This window comes from Pelmatolapia mariae, linkage group LG7 (genome assembly GCF_036321145.2).
Source record: "Pelmatolapia mariae isolate MD_Pm_ZW linkage group LG7, Pm_UMD_F_2, whole genome shotgun sequence".
NCBI classification, from domain to species: Eukaryota; Metazoa; Chordata; class Actinopteri; order Cichliformes; family Cichlidae; genus Pelmatolapia; species Pelmatolapia mariae.
This window is the reverse complement of record NC_086233.1, coordinates 60619914-60639207: the sequence shown is the minus strand read 5'-3', so window position 1 is coordinate 60639207 and position 19294 is coordinate 60619914. Positions and strand designations below refer to the sequence as shown.

Below are 19294 nucleotides of genomic sequence, written 5' to 3'. Positions count from 1 at the left end.
TGAGCTGTGCAGCTCAGCTAATGCCTCTGCTAGCTAATTAACCCATTCCTAAGACTGAGACAAAGATCCAGCATGTAAGAAGAGATGTTGGCAACAACATGACCATTGATCAGCCAAGTAATTAATTATCTAATTGCAGAAAGAGGAAACTGCTACTACAAGCACTACTAAAACTGAGGCGTTAACAGCTATTGGTATCTACGTTCTTAATTTCTGCTAATTGACTCACAGTTCTATATTCCAGGCAATTTGCGGTTCCAAGAAATAGTTTGTGAATTGAGACTAACAAGATTTCTTGACTAGTGACTCATACGATGTAGCTGAATCTTTATCTAGGTCACGATTATACAAAATAATAAACCACAACACTAAAAAAAACAACAGAAAAAACCCACAATCTGAGGATAAAACACAAATTTTGTGCTCCTCATTTCTAAGAAACAGATAAATTAGCCAAAGTGCAGGCTTGAAAAAAAAAAGTGAACCTCTGTTCTAATTTCTTCAAATATTCTTTCAAATCTTTGCTGTCAGGTTCTCCAATTAAGAAAATATCACTCAAAAAAATGGGACTGACATGTACAGGTGTTTGCTACAAGAAAAACACTGAATAAGTACTGCTGCTGGAAGCACACTACAAAGAAAATTACAGCTCTCCAAAAAGACACTGCACCATCTCTCAAGTCTAGAGCTGCACCTGTGCACATAAATGCTCCACAACATTTTTACCACAGTTTTTAAGATAAAAAAATTTCTAAAAAGAAAAAAAGCACTGGACACCAACACTGAAACTACGTCCCAGCTGTGAAGTACAGAGGAGGGAACATCCTGTTTGGAAGTGTTATTCCGTCGAGCGCCTGAACAGTGAATTAAAAATTATACCAAGATTTTTTTAAATAGAATGTCAGGGCAGCGGCACACTACCCAAAGCTTAAGTGATGATGGGGGATGATCCAAAGCACACACACAAAATCTAAAACCTAATTATTTAGAAAAGAAGAAAAATCAAGTTCTGGAAAGACTTGGTCTTGGACATCACAAAATCACGCATGACTTAAAGTTGGCTGTTGGCTGCAATAAAGAAAATACTGCTGAAATTAAATAGTTTTGTAGGCCCATGCCTATGTCTAAAAAAGGAAATGTAGGTTTGGGGGTTGTTGCTGTTAAAGGAGAATAAATACTTCCCTAAATTCAACTGCTTTATCTTGCAAATGTAGTTTGTTGTTTTTTTTTTATCTCAAAACACCAACAAATATTCTCCATCCAGTGTTGGTGTTTTATTTCTGTTCATATATACTTTAAAATAATATATCTTAATGGTATTAGCATAACCCTGGAAATAAGTACTCTATGTAAGTTTGGTTGTTATTTACTCTCTCTATGTCAGAATGCATTTACGTTTACCTGATCTTGCTCTCCTCCACCTTCCTCGTCGTAGTTGAGCACATTCTCTCGGATGTCCTCCCACTCGCCGTGATGCGCAGACACATGGTACACACCCTCCTTTAGGCCCTTGTGTCTCCTCCAGCAGGAGTAGAGAAACAGGCCCAGCATCAACACTGAGGGGTGCCAGAGAGCAGGTTAACGCAGCAGGGAGCACTGCCACATAATTAACATGAACTCCTGAGCTGAAAAAACACGGCTTTGGGTGCATATGTAATCTACAAAGTTAGGAGGTCCTAGGAAATACTTGACTGCAGTCAGGATATAATTTAATTACAAATAAATAAGTACCGCAGACTCATAATACATGACTGAAAATACATTTTGCATCACACTGACTTGTCCCGTAAGGCCTGTTAGCTGCACTGACTATACAGTTAGGACATACTAATAAAACATACGTGCAAACGGAGGCACCACCTTTCCACCTATATTCCCTTTGATGTTGCCTCTCTGTTTCCTGTCTTATCAAAGACCGCAGTTCCTCAGAAACCTATTAACTGAATTTGTACTCCTCCCAGCTTAAACTCAAAGCCTCAGTGGCTCGGCAGAACTCTGAGAGGAATGCAGCGGGAGCCGAAAAGGAAAGGTCCTAAAGCATACACATCAATCACAGCTATTGTGTGCTGAATTATACAACATGCTGGACTGACCTTTAAAGTCCATTAATCTCAACCAATATTTTTCTCCCATCTGCCATCCTTCTCTTTCTCTTTTTTCCTTTCTCGCTATCTGTTTTTACTAGTTTGCAACTTGACTCCCCTTTTTATCTGTGTACATTTTTTTGGTCTCTATATATTGGCGCTTGCCTCTGTCTTTCCTTTTTCATTCCTCACTCATTAAGTCTCTCAGTGTTCCTGTTTTTCAGTCCCTCTCTGGCCTCTGCCTGGCCTTGGCTTTTATCTCTCACTTGAGATGGGATCCATTTCAACTAGAATAGTTTATATGGTGTGAGTCAAGTATCAGTTTAATTGGAAATCTTCTGAGAAATGCGGGGTAATCACATTAGTCTGGATTTTTCAAGTAATTGCTTCGAAAGAGAATAATGCGGCAACGACTCATCAGGGGTCACGCTAAAAGGTACTCACAAACAAAGACGAAAACAAGTCCCGCAAGCTAATCTCCACCAACTTCTTATTTCTTCTGCTATACTTTTCTGCTTCTGTTCTGCACTCATGTTAGATAGAAAAATAGAGTCTGCAAGCATCCCCCTCCCTCGATCCTCAGCTGACCCTCCTCAGTATGGGGTAGAGGGGAGAGCGGTATTGATCAGCTGACCTGGCTCCTTCACTGTTACGCCAGAGTACCCTTGCAGAAAACATCAGAATTTTGATAAGGCCCGGCACCAACCAGACAGCAGCTTGAGCCCCTCGCCTCGAGAATTACCTGCTCTGAGGTGCTGCCTGCAGGCCCGCACTCAACCCTCAAAATCACCTGAATTGATATGAAAAGAATCTCTGGAGGGGAGGAGTTCGATACGCGGCGCAGTGGAGCTGAAGAACACTCCCTCCATCACACAAACACACACACAACTGCTAACAGGTAAACACTGACCACACCGCCCACCCACACACACCGAGGTTGCCTTGCCCCCTACACCTGCAGCCACTACTGCCTCAAGTTATATGGGTGTGCGCAGCTAAACTCCAGTGAGATCAATATCACTCAGGGTGGAGAACAAACATTGCACTCATTCATCAATCCATAACACCACTGCTGCCTCTTTGCCCTCGAACCATTACTATGACCAGGGTATTATGATGTTAGCCTCGATCGGACCGTGCATTATGAATGAGTATGGAGTAAATGACAACAGAGCCTGATCAAAACACTTAACCCTTTCGTTGTAGTTCCAGTCTGAGGTTAATGAAGGAAAAATGAGCTCCGAGACAGATGAAACATCAGCGGAAGACGAGGGAGAAAAGAAGAGTGACGACCGAGCAGAAGGAAATGAGACAGGTGAGAGATGAGAAGGAGTTGGAAAAAAATAATTTATTTATAAAAGTTTCAGGGGATGAAAAGGACAGGCACTTTACAAGATCGTTTGGCAGCCAGAGCCCATATGGGTAGCTAATTTCTTCTATTCATCAAGAAACAGAGCGTCAGATCTGATGCTGGATTAATGAGGATTGGTCAGACATTGGCTCATCTGGCTCTGTCAATAACGCACACTGAACTCACATTCTGGTCGGCTTGTGATGGCTTATGTAAAACTTAATAATGAATGATCATTTTAACTTTTAATGCATGTTGAGTCAGAGTAGGAGTCCCCCTTTAATTTAGCACCCAGCTAGTGGTCTCACTTAGTGCAGAGAGCGTGCTGTATGCAAGTGTGTTGTTGTGGTGATGGGGGTCATCATTAAACAACTACATACAGTACAAGCAGCTGTTCTCTGAACTCACAAACTGGATTAATTTTGCTTCCACGTTCAGCCAAGAGGACAGCCGGTTTCTCTTTTTTCTCCTTTATGTTTTAGTGAAAGATTTATTTTAGTTTATAGTGTGTGGTTTTTTTCAAGGTGCGAAAATGTAATTACGCTCACCAAAGAGTGCTACTCTAATCTGAATTGCATTAAGGAACAGTTTGTAATTCTTGGTGAGGTGAAAAGTTTGAGCCTTGAATATAAATGCCTCCGCTGCAACAGTGGACAAGCTATTTCAAATGGACTTCTTTTAGTTAGCATGCAAGCAACACATGAATTTTCATGATAGATGCCAAGGCCACACTTCATCATCTTTGAATTCATTATCAAATATTGAAGACTGCTTTGTATGTTTCACTCTCGTGTGTCAGAATAACTGATGTCCCAATACTAGCCACATGCCCTGGAGGGAACACGAAGTTAGTTATAGAGGCAGGGACAGTGTATTGAATTGCCCGAGCGTTTTATAAGCCTGTATGTGACAGAAAAACTCATAAATAGCAACGTGGCGCTATAGAGAGAAGTGACTGCTACAACATACACACACGGGCATGTGTTTAGCTTTGTGAGTAGCAGAAACAAACATAGTTCCTTAGTTAGAAACCCTTAAAGTAATGCCATTAACTCATTCCTTTCCTAAACATTAACCATGAATTAATGGAATCGTCCTTCTTTTTTGACACAATTGGCGAGATATCAATGCATACGCATTTAAAAAGGCCCCGCTGGCAGCAGATGTGGGAAGATATTGAATCTTGATTCTATTAGATCTTAACACAGCTTATGAGACCATCAACCATGCAGCTTTATTAGACTGCTTATACAAGCGGGCCAATGCCATCAGTACTTAACTGCTTCAAGTCTAGAGCTGAAACATTAGTTGAATAATGAATTTGTTGATCAGTTTTGATGGCTGATCAAGCTGTTTCCCCGGTTTATTTTAGCCTCTCTCTCATTCGTCTTTCGACACATCGATAGATGTTATGTATTTTCAGCTTCTGCCATTTCATAGAGTAAACAATCAGTTTATGATTGACAAAGAAAACAAACACAATGTCTACCAATACTCAAATTATCTTGTGTCTTTTCTTTAAAATAATTCAATGTTCTTTTGTGTTTCTTTATAGGCTTCATACTAGTCTAGTGATAGAAAGGAATGAAATTATCTGCCAGACTCACACTTGTACCTTCTTCTGGAGACAAAAGGTATAGTTTTCATTTCTTGACTGTTTGCTTTTACCTTTAAAACTGATCGTCACTGAAAGTTTCTGCACCTTAACAAAACGAATGCATATTTTCTGTTTTTAAAGACATTGGTTTTGACTTTCCTCAGCTAAAAAAAAAAAATGTAAACCTATTACATGGCTAGGAAAGGTTTTCCATATATGTATTTATACTGCCCCAATTTAATAATGCATGTAGTCAGGCATCAATCATGAACATGAAAATGTCAGAACGGAGCAGCTCAGTTCTCAACAGGCACAAAGAAAAGCCAGTATAGCCCTTATCTTATGATTATTGATTTTAAGATTCTGCTCCTCACATACAAAGCAGTCAGTGGCTGTTCTCTGGTATACATTTTTAAACTTATGACCCCTCAAATGTCAGAGCGCAACCACAGATCACCAGATGAGTCTTCAAAGGGAAGGTCTTTCAATGAAGGCTCACACACTTCATCACCCAAACCTTGACAAGTCCGTCTTTCTCTTCAAATATTTTCTAAAACCTTACTTTTTAAAAAGCAGGATTTTGAGGTTACGTGATCATTTTTTCTAGTATCAGTATAATTAAAGTATAATATTGCTCATATTTTGAATGTTTTATACGACATGCGTATCTGTAGGGTTTGGGTTAGGTTACCATCCAACCTGTTGTATGACATTTTTGCCTGATTGATGTAACAAAATTGAAAAACCTATAAAATAAGAATTGCAAGGCCAAAATGCATATATGTATGAAACTTCATGTGAAAAGTAACAATCTCTAGATTATAAAATTATGTGCAAAATACACATATTTTTTTGCCCAACATACACACTTGTCCAACTCAAAATATTGCTTTAACTTGTAATTCTGTTACTCTGAGCCTGAGAGTGATTCTGGAAACGTTGACAGCTTTTAACAGAATTTAAGTATGTTTTTTTTTTTTTTTTTGCCTAAATCAAACCCTTACCGTTGAATCAACCTCCTAAAGTTTTGCCTGTTGTGTGCGATTCTCATTACAGCTCCACATACTGTGTATTACAGTGGAGTGCACACTTTGGTCATATTAGGGTTGACTTGGGAAAACAGTAATGCACGGAAAAGTATGGACAGAAATGGATAAAAAAAACCCATCAAGGGGTAAAATGAGTGGATGGTGGGATATAAAATAAGATGGAAAGATAAAAAGTAAGGCTGAGAGTGAAATTGACTCCTGAAGTCAGAGAATAACATTGGGAGAGACAGGGAATACAGGTGTGATGAGAAATATAGAAAAACACATAAAGAAACGCCCCTTTTCTCCAAGGAATCTTACAGCTTCCCCATGAATCACAAAATACGACATACAGTGTTTCTCTCCCCGCTTCTCTTCCACTGCAGATATTTGTTTCATGTTTTCACCAACCACCCATGGAGAAATCACATCCTGGCACAACTCAAGAGATCAATAACACTACAAGATATGTGCGTGAATAGATTTCACAGGACCAAACCTGGGTGAAAAAACTAATAAAACAGTGGATGTTACAGATAAAACCATAACATGATGTGATAATTAAAGCGTGACAACAACAAACAGAAATAAAAGAATACAATAAATGAAAAGAAACACCTCAGACAAAAAAGCGGAACAAAAAACATACAAAAAATGAGCAGTGATGTTGACAGTGTTGGGTTACCACAGGTGGAAGAGGACATAGTCGACATAGCTACCTAGAAAGGCCATGACACAGATACTGATGGCGAACATGGAGCTCAGGCTGAGGCTGTTGCTGTCTTCGTGGAACATGGCAAGCGTCACCTCGCAGTGCCGGCCCCGGTATCCCTCACTGCAGCGGCACGAGTATCGGGACGGAGAGTGAGCCACGCAGGTGCCGTGGCGACAAGGCCGGCTGGCACAGAGTGTGTAGACGCAAACTTTTCCCAAAGAGCTCTCTTTGGTTATATGGCCTGGGGGGCACCTGCGCAGAGAAGACACAGCAGTGTAATGCTGAGACAAGAAACACTTGGGAAGCTGTCAGATAAAAAAAGAGCACTGCACTCCACAGAGTTATGAGACCTAAGCTGACAGTGTAAAAATAATACCCTGAGGAGTTACACCTCTTATATCAGATTCAAAGATATGCTCTTTGAAGGTTACAGTGTCGACTGTAACTGGAGAGGGGAAAAAAAACAGTAAAAGAAATTGAGAAGCTAAGATTGGCTTTGCAGTAGTGGTTCCTCGGTATATTTGTACAAAATATCCCCTGAATATCATTCACCCCTACCCCCTGCTTCTCTCACTGGTTTGTATCCTGAGGCACTGCAGCAATCACAGAATATGGATGTCAAAGTCCCAACTGGCTGTAAGTTTCAAAATCACAGCCGGGAAACTTAGTCGTCCTGCAGAGTTTAAAGGTGCAGCCGAGGCCCTGACTGTCACTGCTGTTATACACTATTCTCTCAGGTTGACACACTATTAGACACACAGTATAACAGGCATGCTCTTAAAATAGCTGCCATCTGCTGGACACTTTGACTTCAAGTGTATACATAAAAATGGAGTTTGCACTAGCGTGGAACTCTCTGTGTTATGATTCACTGTCATGGCTTATTAAGGCACTTAATAGAGCCAAGCGAACAAGTGAGCATGTTTGTCATGGTAAGTGTCTAATGTCAAGAATGATCTGAAATTAGCACAGTGTTGGAATGTTTTTAATTGCTTCTTTTCAAAAGTCCACAAAAATCTTTGTATTATTATGTTGACGTAAAAGGAATATTTTTTTCTCTGCTTCTTATCTATTGTTATTTTTCTATGTGCTTAAGTGGCGTGTTCCAGTATATTGGAATATATTGATTTTTTTTTTAAATATATGTCCCAATGTACATCACTTTGCAATGATGTTTCTGAAAAGTGCTTCATAAATAAAGCTAGATCTATTCTTAACTTTTTTTATTATTTGGTAACTTTGATAAATACTCGGGCGGTTGTCACATAAAGAACAACCTATGAACAGTGCCATAAACAATAACACATCAAGTACTTATTGTGAAGGAAGCCATGTGTGACCAGGTCAGCTCATGCCGAATGAGCTCAGCAGTCGCAGATGGCTTATGTAGAAGCAGTTAGTGAAGCCGACCGAGGAGAATAACAACACTTGTTGAAACATGTAAAGCCTTTGTCCACTGTGAAAGCCGTCCTGATAACAGAGAACATTTATACAAACACAAGCCATTCATGTGCGTTGCCACATTTCTCTTCATAGCTTATACTTTGCATACAAGACATTACATATGTGGCAGGTATTAAGAGAGAGAGAAGGTACACTAACTGTGCATGGTACTTCTGCTTAACTTAGAAAGGGGGAGCTCTGTGGATCGAATGCTGTTCCTCTTGACATTTTTTGTTAAACAAATTGAAATATTTAATAATCCTGTCATAGATGACCTCTGGAAGTTTTCATAATTTGCTGCTTTAAAACCTGACCACCATACCTTGTTTATAATGAATTGCAAAATATACATTTAAACAAACTGCACTCACATAGCTCTTTTCTACTAGATCTGAGCACCCAAAGTGCTTTCTTACTATAACCCTCATATACACACATATATATGGGTCATTACCACCAGAGATTTCAGGTGAAACCACTGTGAGACCTTGCCCCGAATCTTGTATCATGTGACCTGTTTAGGTCACTTGACACAAGATGTGAGCGAGAGTGAGGGGGTTGAGGCATGTGGGGAGGGATCTCAAGACTTCTTTAAGTTGCTTTTTTTTTTTTTTTCAAATTACTTAGTCGGCCATGAATGACTGAGAACCTACGCGGTCATGTCAAGACTACATTGTAGGTGGCTGACAGCTTTTGTGATAAGCAGTCACCTCTGCTCAATGATGGTTTTTCGCAGTGGACATAGACGTCCTCTTGCAATCTGTCTTCACGGTCCAAAATGTGAACACTGGCATCCTTGAAAGAGTGACCTTTATACTTTAAGCGCAGATATACAGCTGAATCTTGCGATACAAGACTCATCTGTACTTAGAGGATAATGGTTACACATGGTTTGAAAGAGGAGTATTTCAAACCTTGGCTCATGTGATTATACACATGAATAATAGTGGGTCAATGACAATGTTCTAAGGGACAATGCCCACTAGAGTTTAAAAACTAGTGACTCTCCACTAAAACTGAACAAGTCTCTTGGATGAGAGGTGAAATGTCTTCAAAAAACTTGAAGTCTAATCACCTTCTTTTCAAGCTCTTAAAACGACCATGATCTGGATGACTGAGAACCTACACAGACAAGTGCTTTTTTTCTGTGCCCAGATTTTGTCTAACATTCAGACAAACACACGCACCCCAATGGATGCCTACAGGGCAACTCAGGGTTCAGTATCTTGCACAAGGATACTTTATCATGCAGACTATGTCACAGACTGAGGAATGAGGATCCAAATGCAGACTGTAAGGCTGAACAGGTGAATATAAAACTGACCCTTATTTGAGTTTGAAACCAAAGTCCATGAGATGCAAAAATCTAATAGAAAACAAAAGGATCCAAATAGCCCCAAAAACATGAAACACAAGGCAGTATTAAAGGAAGCAAGAACAGACTGGGCTCATATACGCGCACACTAAGGGCTAATGGAGAATGAAACACAGTTGGGGAACTAAACACGCCTAAACTAAATCAGGGTAGTGAGACACAGCTGAACTAATCTATGATGGTAAGACAGGTAAAGCCAAACTAAAAAGAAACCACGAGAGACAAGGCGGGAAAACTAAAAACAAGATGGGAGACTAAAGAATAAGACACAGGGAACACAGGGGAGCCAGGATAAACTGAAAAGCAAACTATAACCATGAACAGAACCTAGATAGCTAAACTAAAACTAAGAAGGCCTGATAATATAAGCTCAAAGTACCACAAACACAAGAATCCGAAATATAACACCTCAAATTTGGGCACACAACCCCAGGGTTCATGACAGACTAAGGGAGCCAAACTTCACCCCTTGAGCCACAGCAGCCCCTTTTGTGTACATTTTTAAAGCACAAGCAACTACTGTTGTGTTTAAGTGTTTAAGTCTCAATATTGTTTGTTAATAGGACTGGAAGCTCAGTGCTGGCATTACTAATTTTATTACAAGTTGATGGTGTTGTGAATTCCTTGTGTACTGATATATGAGTATATGCTGCCACATTCTATGGTCATATTAAAATGCTAAGGTTTTAAGTCTGTAAATTTGCAGTACCTGCACTCATGGTGTCTCCAGAGGTCCACGCAGACCAAGGGAGGGGAGCAATGGTGCTTCCTGCAGGCATCTGAAGCACAGCCAACAGAGACCCCCTGTGAAGTGACCACCTGAATCCCCTCTGAAGGCTGCTCCTCATCCAGGGAGATGGAGCGGCCATTAAACCTTAAATCCCGTAAGCAACCTAGTGTAAAAAGGAAAAAGAGAAGAAAGAAGAAAAAAAATTGTTTACAAATCCAAAAGAAGCACCAAAACCAGTCCTCAGGCAAAATCTTTTATAGACACACATTTACTATGTGGCAGGGGCTTAAAGTCAAATACACAGACACACTTGCATTAAGGCACAAAAACATCTGCAATCCAGTGCTTAGACATGCTCTCACACAGGCAAACACATGAACAGCCTCAGGCCAGGTTGTCATCATAGGCTTTTTTTAAAGGATATTTTCCTCTTTGCTGGCTAGTTTGCTCACAGTTGGAAGCATCAGGTTCAACACATTACCTAAATACACACCAATGCCACTGACTCACTTCTCTCATCTGCTGGAAACCACAGCATCAACACACCAGTACCAGTAAATACCTGTTTGACCACTAAGTCATACATAAATTATTCATTATCAGATTTTTCTCCACTCATTTATCTTATTCTTTCAACGATAGCTGCATAGCAACCTACCCACAAAGCTCCTGTTATGTCCTGAGGGAAAAGAGTTTCCAAGCATCACCACAGCGGGGTCAATGATGATCTCCCGACTTTGTCCAGGTGAGGCGGTTACCTCTCGCCGTCCTCCGCCTCTGTCAAGTCGCAGGGTGAACTCTCTCCCATATCGGTACAGCTCCACCTCATGCCAGTCTCCATCATCCAGGCGATGGTAAGGCAGTGTGATGTTATAGTCTCCATCGCCAAGGTTGTAGAAAACAGCCAGATGACCCTGAAAAACCTAAAAAGCATAGTAATGCTTAATTTAAGATTCTGATGAGGAAGCAACAAAACTCTGCTACTGAAGACTTTAAGGCTTTTGTCTAAAAAGCTGGTCATTTTTGAACACTTCTTTATGTTAGTGTAAACTTGAAGAGTGTGACTCAAACTGTGAAATGAGGTGACACAAATACTAACTGAGTGACAGTCGGAGGGACTTGGATTCCTGCCATACTGTGCCGTGTTGATGGGCAAAAACAGATTGTGAGCATAACAATATCATAAGAATTAGGCCAGTTCCCACGACGCGGAAAAGGTTGGGTTGTGAAATTTAACTGTCTGGACAAGTAGACTCTCCTTGGTGGACTAGCCAGAAAAATGGCATGAACGTTCCAGTGGTAAAAATTAATTCAGCAATTTTGCAGCCATGATGCTTTCCAGAGATGCCGTACACATCGCTGCATGGCAGAGGCCAGAATCATCCCGAAGGGAAGGTATACAAGAAACAACAATTATCTTCAGCAGTTAAGGATGAGCGAGCAGAATGGACTCAACCAATGAGCGGCTCCCGTAACTGCAGCTTGTACATGTCCACAGCTTAATTGGAAACAGTGGGGCAAGATAATTCACATTCAGCGCAGCCAGCATTAACTATTGCTCCCTCAGCATGAGTATCTCAAATGTGCCTCACCTACTGGTCAAACACACACACACATGCGCGCGCGTGCCTGCACAAAGTAAAAGCTGACTGTGCGCTCCCTATTGCCTCATCCTGCCCTCAAGTCCGCAACAAAAATGAGCAAAGGACTCAATCGATACTTAAAGGAGAAAAATCAGATTACACAAACTTTCTGCAGAGCCTCCAGAGATCTACGCAATCACCACTTAGCACAAAATCTTCAAGCAAATGTCTAATGCCTGAACCTTCACATTTCAAATCCCATTCAATAATAAAAATGTCAGAGTTTTAAAGTTTTACTGTTTCGGAGGGGTGTGATGATCTTTGACAGTATTGCGGTTCATGTTTGTTACTGCCCCCCAAAAAAGCTTCTTTACAGAGTGCATTAGATAAATGTTTTCTTTAAAGAGACTCCATACTCCTTGGAGAGATACATGCTGTTTATACCCAGCTAGCCCCTCGTAACCTTTGTGTGGAAGTGTGGTTATTTATTCAGTGTGCACTCTATTCCATATCTACCCTTAAGAAAAAAGGGCAGAGAGGCAGCCCTTTAAATTAGAGCTTGTTGTCAGAAAACACACCAGGATGGTGCTCAAGTGTTTCTAAGAGCTTTGAGACAACTGGGCTGAAAATGTTTCAGTGTGCCGCTGCAGACAGACATCAGATACTTTATACAGCTCACCAATTCAGCTCCAGAGAGGATTTCACAGAGAGGCTTCACAGCTCGCATACAGTAAAGGCTACAGCATTTTCCTTTTCCTGTCACCGTTGCACGGCAGCAAGGGAAGAGGACAACATTGTTTCTCGTCGTGTAGTGTAAAGACCCAAAGAACAAGATTTGATTCTTTAAACAATGCTGTCGGACAAATAACAAGCATGTTTTCAAAGACAGACCAGTGGTGTGGAAACTATAAAAACGGTGACAGGTTCACTGCAAACAGGTGACCTGTGAGTTCACCAAAAGTGGCAGTCCTAACAGAGATGTTTACTTCCAGGTGCTGTTCACAGTTGGCCTGTCAGTGAGTGAGACAGAAGGCTTTGACAACAAACACTGGCTTCATATCCACTCAGGCAAGAGAGGCATGCTATTACGGAGGTTTGGCAAAGAGAAGCAGACTTGACTCGGTGTGAGCACCTTTCCACCCTCGCCGTGGCACAGCAGCAGCATGTATGCAGTCATCACTTTGAGCTGCCCACTTGAACTAAGCTGTGTTGAAACCCTAAAGCTCAGAGCGAGGGATCTGACCTCTGCCTATTACAGTACACATCGTTGTTCTCTTGCCATCCTAAATTTTGCTTCAAATATTAACCAAAGGCAGAAATAAGCCTCAACAGAAGAGGCATCATTTTTTAAAATAGCAATCTCTCAATAGGAGCATTCTGCCGACTTACTGAAAGGCCTTTCTGAGAACATACATATGTCAATCACCAGCCCCCTCTGTATCCACCCCTATGTCTCAAACCCTGGTATTACTCACTCTTAGTCTGACAAGCATTTTCAGCAATCATTGTCTGGGTCCTAATCATCATTTTAAAGCTCATAAACAAGACAATCATGGCTGTCAAGGTTGAGGGGAGTGACCGGTCATGACTCACCTCTAAACGTAGGTATTCGTTCTGCTCCTGGGAAAGCAGGCTGAGGATAACGCCGGTGGCTGCACGTGTTCGCACCCCAACCTCGACACTAGTCTGTCGCGCCGGTAGGGACCAAAGAAGGTGGAACTGAATGTGGCTCCGGCCGTCAAAGGAGAACTCTCGAGCCACTTGTCAATCAAAAACACACAAAGCTTGTTCAATTAATTCAACTGTCATAAGGGAAATACACGAGGTTATCACAGCAAGAGCATGCTGCTCTGCAAAAACACTTTATGTAAGGCGAGGTTATCTTCCCACAGCAGCAACTTTCCAAATTGGTTTGTACACTTTCCAAAGTTTTAGTTGTAAAACTGACTGGAAACGTCACAGTCCACCAAAACGTATCCAGCATGCGTACCTTGATCGCACTGTGGCCCTGTAAAGCCTTTTTCACACAGGCAGCTTAAAGAGCCCCAGTCCCCATGACAGCGACCCCTCTTGCTACAAGAGGAAAGCTGCTCCAGGCTGGCGCAGTGGTCATCAATGAGAGTGCAGCCTGGCAATGTGTTGGAGGACTCAGCAGGGGAACCAAGGTCATATAGCTGAAAGTAAGAATAAGAGGAGAAAAATGTGAAGATAATGAAAATACAGCAAAGGCAGAGATATCTGTCCTTGTAGTTCTAGTGGATGGGATGAAAAGAAACATGACTGCAAAGAACTTTGTGTTATTAAATGAATCAAGGATACTATAGCTTTACATTTGATTTTTTATTGTTTAATAATATCTTAAATCTTGGCTTTCTTAAAAGTGTTCGTTTTTACAGTAAATATCGACACTAATGGGTAACAAGAGCTACAAATATAATCAGAGGTACTATACAACACATAAGTGCTGTAGAACTGTTGCTAAAGCACAAAAAAACCTGAATCATGTCACACTGATCAATAAAACATGTACTTGACACCTGGATTTAGGTGGCAAGCAAGGTGTCTTATTTCTGCAGACAAAAGCGTTGGCCGCATTAAAACAAAGGCGCTGCACTTTCAGCAGCAAAAGAAAGGGTGTAAATTCTTTCAGTATAAAAGTGGTTACAGTCACAGTTAGTGTTGTCATTACTGTAGTAGCAGCTGTTATCTGTACTGATTCCATGTACTTCTGGTAATAATTCAAAAGTGCTTTCAATACAGAATTAAATACTGCACAGCATGGGGAAGCATGGTGGCATGGTGGTTGGCCCTAATGCCTCACAGCAAGAAGGTCCTAAATTCAATTCCACCATCAGGTGCGTGGAGTTTGCATGTTCTCCCTGTGTTTGTGTGGGTTCACTCTGGTTACTCTAGCTTCCTCCCACAGTCCAAAGAAATACCAGTTAGTGGGGATAGGTTACTCTAAAATTGTTATAAATAGTTATAAATGTTACTTTGCAGATTATTACTTTATAGTTTGCAAACTATTCGTTTACTAATTAAGCAATGCAGCAAAGTATAAGGCAAATACATTTAGATAAACTGAACTGATTACATAAAAAAAAACCGATCAGGATATGTGAAACACTAACTCATTCATGTAATACATGATAAAGCATTACCGAGTATAATACTGATAACATTCTGGATCATTACTGGTACATTTACATTTTAAAGATAGAGACACCAGAAGAAAAAGGGATAAGTAGCCAACATCAACATTCATAAGGTTTCCCCGCACTACCTTGAAGTCACATTTACATTCTTATTGAAGTGGAGACCTCCATCACCTACACAGCCTGTCATCCGAACAGGTAAACAATAAGAGATACAGTATAGTAGTCTATTCACCCATCTACCCATCCAGCTTCATAAAAAGGCTTCATGGTAATGCATATGTGGTAATCTTGACCTTCTCCAGACTTTACCTTGCTGTCCACACGCAGGTTCCTTATACATCCAGTATAGTGTTTGTGCTGTAGCTGGGGATATTCATATGACATGTTCTCATTGATCCCTCCGAGCTGCAGAACATGACTTCCATTGAAATACCTGGAATGCATGCAGAACAAAAACTGAAGAATGTGAGCAGAAGAAAAGGAACCAGGCACAGTACGTTCTCAAGGCTACAATTAAAAACACAGCTCTCAATATAACGAAGGACACAACAGTTAAACTAATGCATACACAGCATATTGGCCTTCCATGGTAGAGATTCACAGATTATTCTGAATCTTTCTGAGGCTTTCAGCACCTTTATATCTTCAGACAACAAATGTGACATCTTATTGTTCCTTTTCTATTATTTTAAAAATATGCATGATGGGTAAATTACATTTGCCTGAAACAATCAACTAATATGCTAACTAATAGTCTATAATACTGGTGGTATTTTCAAAACGGGATGTACAAAGTGATCATTTTAGCTTGTTAACCTGGTATCTGACCTGCAAATGTCGTAACCATTAATGTTCCCTATACAAGTCACAACACACACAGTGAAATGCTTCTTAAAGGTTCACAAAATTTAGAGGTTATTACCAGCAATAGCAGCAGTATAGCTCTGATGTGCATTGTTAACTTCAGAAGCTCACAGCTTAATTACACAACATAATAATGAGCACAGTGGCAAGCCAAGGCCACGATAGGGGGGAGGGGACAAATGTATAGCTGTGACAAAGCAAGCGCCACTATAAACAGAAACATAGTGAAAGATTAGTTTGGCATTTTACGGATTATTTCTGAGGCTTTTATCAACAGCTCCCCTCCTCCAGAGGGGCCTGCTTGGTACACAGAGAAATTGAACGCTCTGAACTTAGACTAGTCTGAGTCACTATCTGATCTCATTTACAAATAATGCTTGTGCATAAACACAATTTCTGATATTATTTATACAGCATGAAGACTAAAGTTTTTTAAAGACTGCAACATCACATACCAGACATAAACATATTGTTTTACGTTTTATTTATTTTGCAGAAATAGAGAAAAACAGACTGTAAATGAAGTTTTTAAATTGTTGCACAAATGCAATTAGTCTGATTTCCAAGTGATGTGTGTCCAATGGGCACAGACCAAAATGCCTCAGGATACAATCTGATAGACATAAAACTAATCAGAGCAATGAAACATGATGGAAAAATGTAAACAGACTGCAGCATGCAGAAATGCCAATCGTGAGAGCAATTACTGCGATTGGCCCAGCTCGGACAAAGCCGGTTGGAATTCTGCTTGAATGTGACGGGAGCTAGACTCATTCTTCCTGAGTAAATGAACATGAGCTGCCTGATTTGTCATTTTTCCTGTTACGATACTGAATCTGAAACATTTAACTGAGTATGAATAGAAATTAAATCAGCAGCAATTTTGATTTTGATAGCAATGGTTTAAATTATTTATCTTGCAGAACTTTTCCTGGCTCTAGCTTCTTATTTGATTTGGTGCTCTCTCTGTTTTACACTACATTGCCTTGGATTTCTTTTGGGTTTAGATTACTGGTAGGGTTATAATTTTTAAGGCAATCAAATTAAATATTAGTGAAAGCAAAGAATGTATTACAAATGCCACTATCATGCTAAACTAAGAATCCAACATTAAAATGTTACGAGTTTGCCGGCAAGCAAAGATCAACCTTTAACTACTAAAGCTGGTCTCTGGTTTCCAATTAGACATTTCCGAGCAGTGTTGACATGATTTACAAACATCCTTATTTTGCAGTAATCTACTTACTAAAAATGAATGACATGCAGCAATATACCACTGCTGCATGTCATATTTTTTCTCTATTCATTTCGGTCACCTCCCAAACAATGTCAATAGATGCTTGGTTTTGCTGGAGGCATCTTCCTGTTAAAAAGTAGTTTTTCCTCCCTACTGTCACCAAGTACTAGCTCATAGGACATTGTCTGATTGCTTTTTTTTTAATAAGGTCTTTAACTTACAGCATTAAGCATCTTGAGCTGCCTGCTGTTGTGATTTGGCACGACATAAATAAACTGATTTAAAACCTTCTATAAATTTTTTTTGTGTATTTCTTGATTTTTTTAAATAGTATTGCAAACTGCTGTTACTGTTGCTAGAGAACTATTTAGTCCTGTGGAAACACTGGGCATTTAGACACCGTCCCATGGGTCAGGCAGAGTTTTGGGTTTAAGAACAGCGAACAGAACAAATAATTAGCATTTAGGCAAATTTCCCCTGAGAAATTACAAAGCCCAACTGTTAAACAAGTTAAAACAAGTGCAGCTATTGTATTTTTTTGTGTGTGCACTTGTGTGTACTGTAAATTATAACAGATTAATTGATTATCTCATTATTTATCAGTGGTGTCTTATTAAAACTGGCTCCCTTCAAAATTCAAAGGAACCACTTGATTTGTTATAATGTGCAGCATTGGTCACGCTTTCTTTATTTAATTATTGATCTTACTTTCCCCTGTTGGGTGTGACTCCTCGGATTTCACAGGATGAGCGGTCCTCTGTCATTGCCCACGAGTCTACGCCTTCTGTCTCCATGACAATTGCAGTGGAACATCGATCCAGAGTAAAGCGCACTTCCTTTAAATTGGGCAAGAGTGAAGAGGGAGGTCATCTCTAATTCATGTGTAGATGTGTAAGTGTACTGCTGCCTGGCACTCTCTAAAAACTGTGGTATATATGTATTATAATCTGATGTCTTCTGCGTACTCGGGAAGAAAATGGGGAATACAGGCAGAGGGATTTGCCTTGAATGTGCATGTCTTACTTTACTGTTGCTCCTCACATCGAGGCGATGCCAGCGTCTATCAGCTACCCCGACATTATTTGTTAACTGGAGCACCAAGGTCCCAGAACCATGGTTAATTTTCAGGCTAGGCGTCCCTCCAATCAGCTCTGAGGAAGATAATGATGAGCATTTACATCAACTAGTCTAAAAATCAGCATAAACCTTTAAAAAAATGCAGAATATTAAACAACTTTAAAAATCTAAAGGCGGAGTGAATAAAAAACTGTGATGAAATGCATCGCAAACAAACAAAACAGGCAGAAAAAAATGCAAGATGCAAATAACCAGTTTGTGTAGACACAGGAAAAACCCAAGGGATGTATGAAAGCATCTCACTTCAAAACAAAAACACAGTGTGAACCAAAAAGGAGGGTGACAATACAGTAACAAAGCTGAGCTGTACAACGGAATCAAAATTGCACCAGAAACAAATAGCTTTAAAATAAGTTGTCAAATTGTAAACAAAAACAGCTAAATAGTCAGTTTCCCTGAGTTACTATTCCCAATGAGCTCTGTGCACAATTTCTGAAATTAGAACTCTAATTGGTGACACTCACAAATGACACTGAATTCACCTACATTAAAATGGGCGGGGCTAAAAATCTGAGAGCTAAATATCTGAAAACCTGAATAAAATATACGTGCGTGGCTCGATATCAGCAGTGGTAAATTAGAAAGCATGTTTTCTGTAATTTCCCTGAATCAAACCCTTTGAGTAAAATACAAAATTATGGGTTGAGGGAATAGTAATTTGAAACTGTATGCATGTGAGTGCGTGTATCACAGCACGAATATTTATACCATGATGGCGACAGCACTGTAATCAAAAAATACAATTCAGACTGGTTTCTATGGATCTATATCTACTTGAGGTAACTTAAAATTATGTGTTTTAATTGTGCAGATAAATTAATTACATTAACAATAACATGAATAGCTGTAGTAACATGTTTCATTACCATGATTCTTATGATACTGAATCACTTTGTCTAAATGCTGCATAGTGTAACTATAAAGCTTTATGCATAGCTGTCACAATCCAAAATAACCTATTCACTTTGATGAAATATTTACTGCTGTCCTTC

The 19294-nt window shown here is 40.0% G+C and overlaps 1 protein-coding gene across 1 annotated transcript in view; it reads right to left on the bottom strand.

Moving 5' to 3' along the window:
- LOC134631589 (neural-cadherin-like) overlaps positions 1-19294 on the bottom strand; it is a 96845-nt gene that overhangs the window by 1099 nt on the left and 76452 nt on the right. Inside the window, exons 24-32 of the mRNA XM_063480069.1 lie at positions 18189-18316; positions 17874-18001; positions 15374-15497; positions 13897-14080; positions 13500-13666; positions 10982-11246; positions 10303-10486; positions 6780-7027; positions 1402-1556 (exon numbers count right to left, since the gene is read on the bottom strand). Of these exons, the coding sequence (XP_063336139.1) occupies positions 1402-1556; positions 6780-7027; positions 10303-10486; positions 10982-11246; positions 13500-13666; positions 13897-14080; positions 15374-15497; positions 17874-18001; positions 18189-18316 (1583 nt within the window). The remainder of the gene's footprint in view (positions 1-1401; positions 1557-6779; positions 7028-10302; positions 10487-10981; positions 11247-13499; positions 13667-13896; positions 14081-15373; positions 15498-17873; positions 18002-18188; positions 18317-19294) is intronic.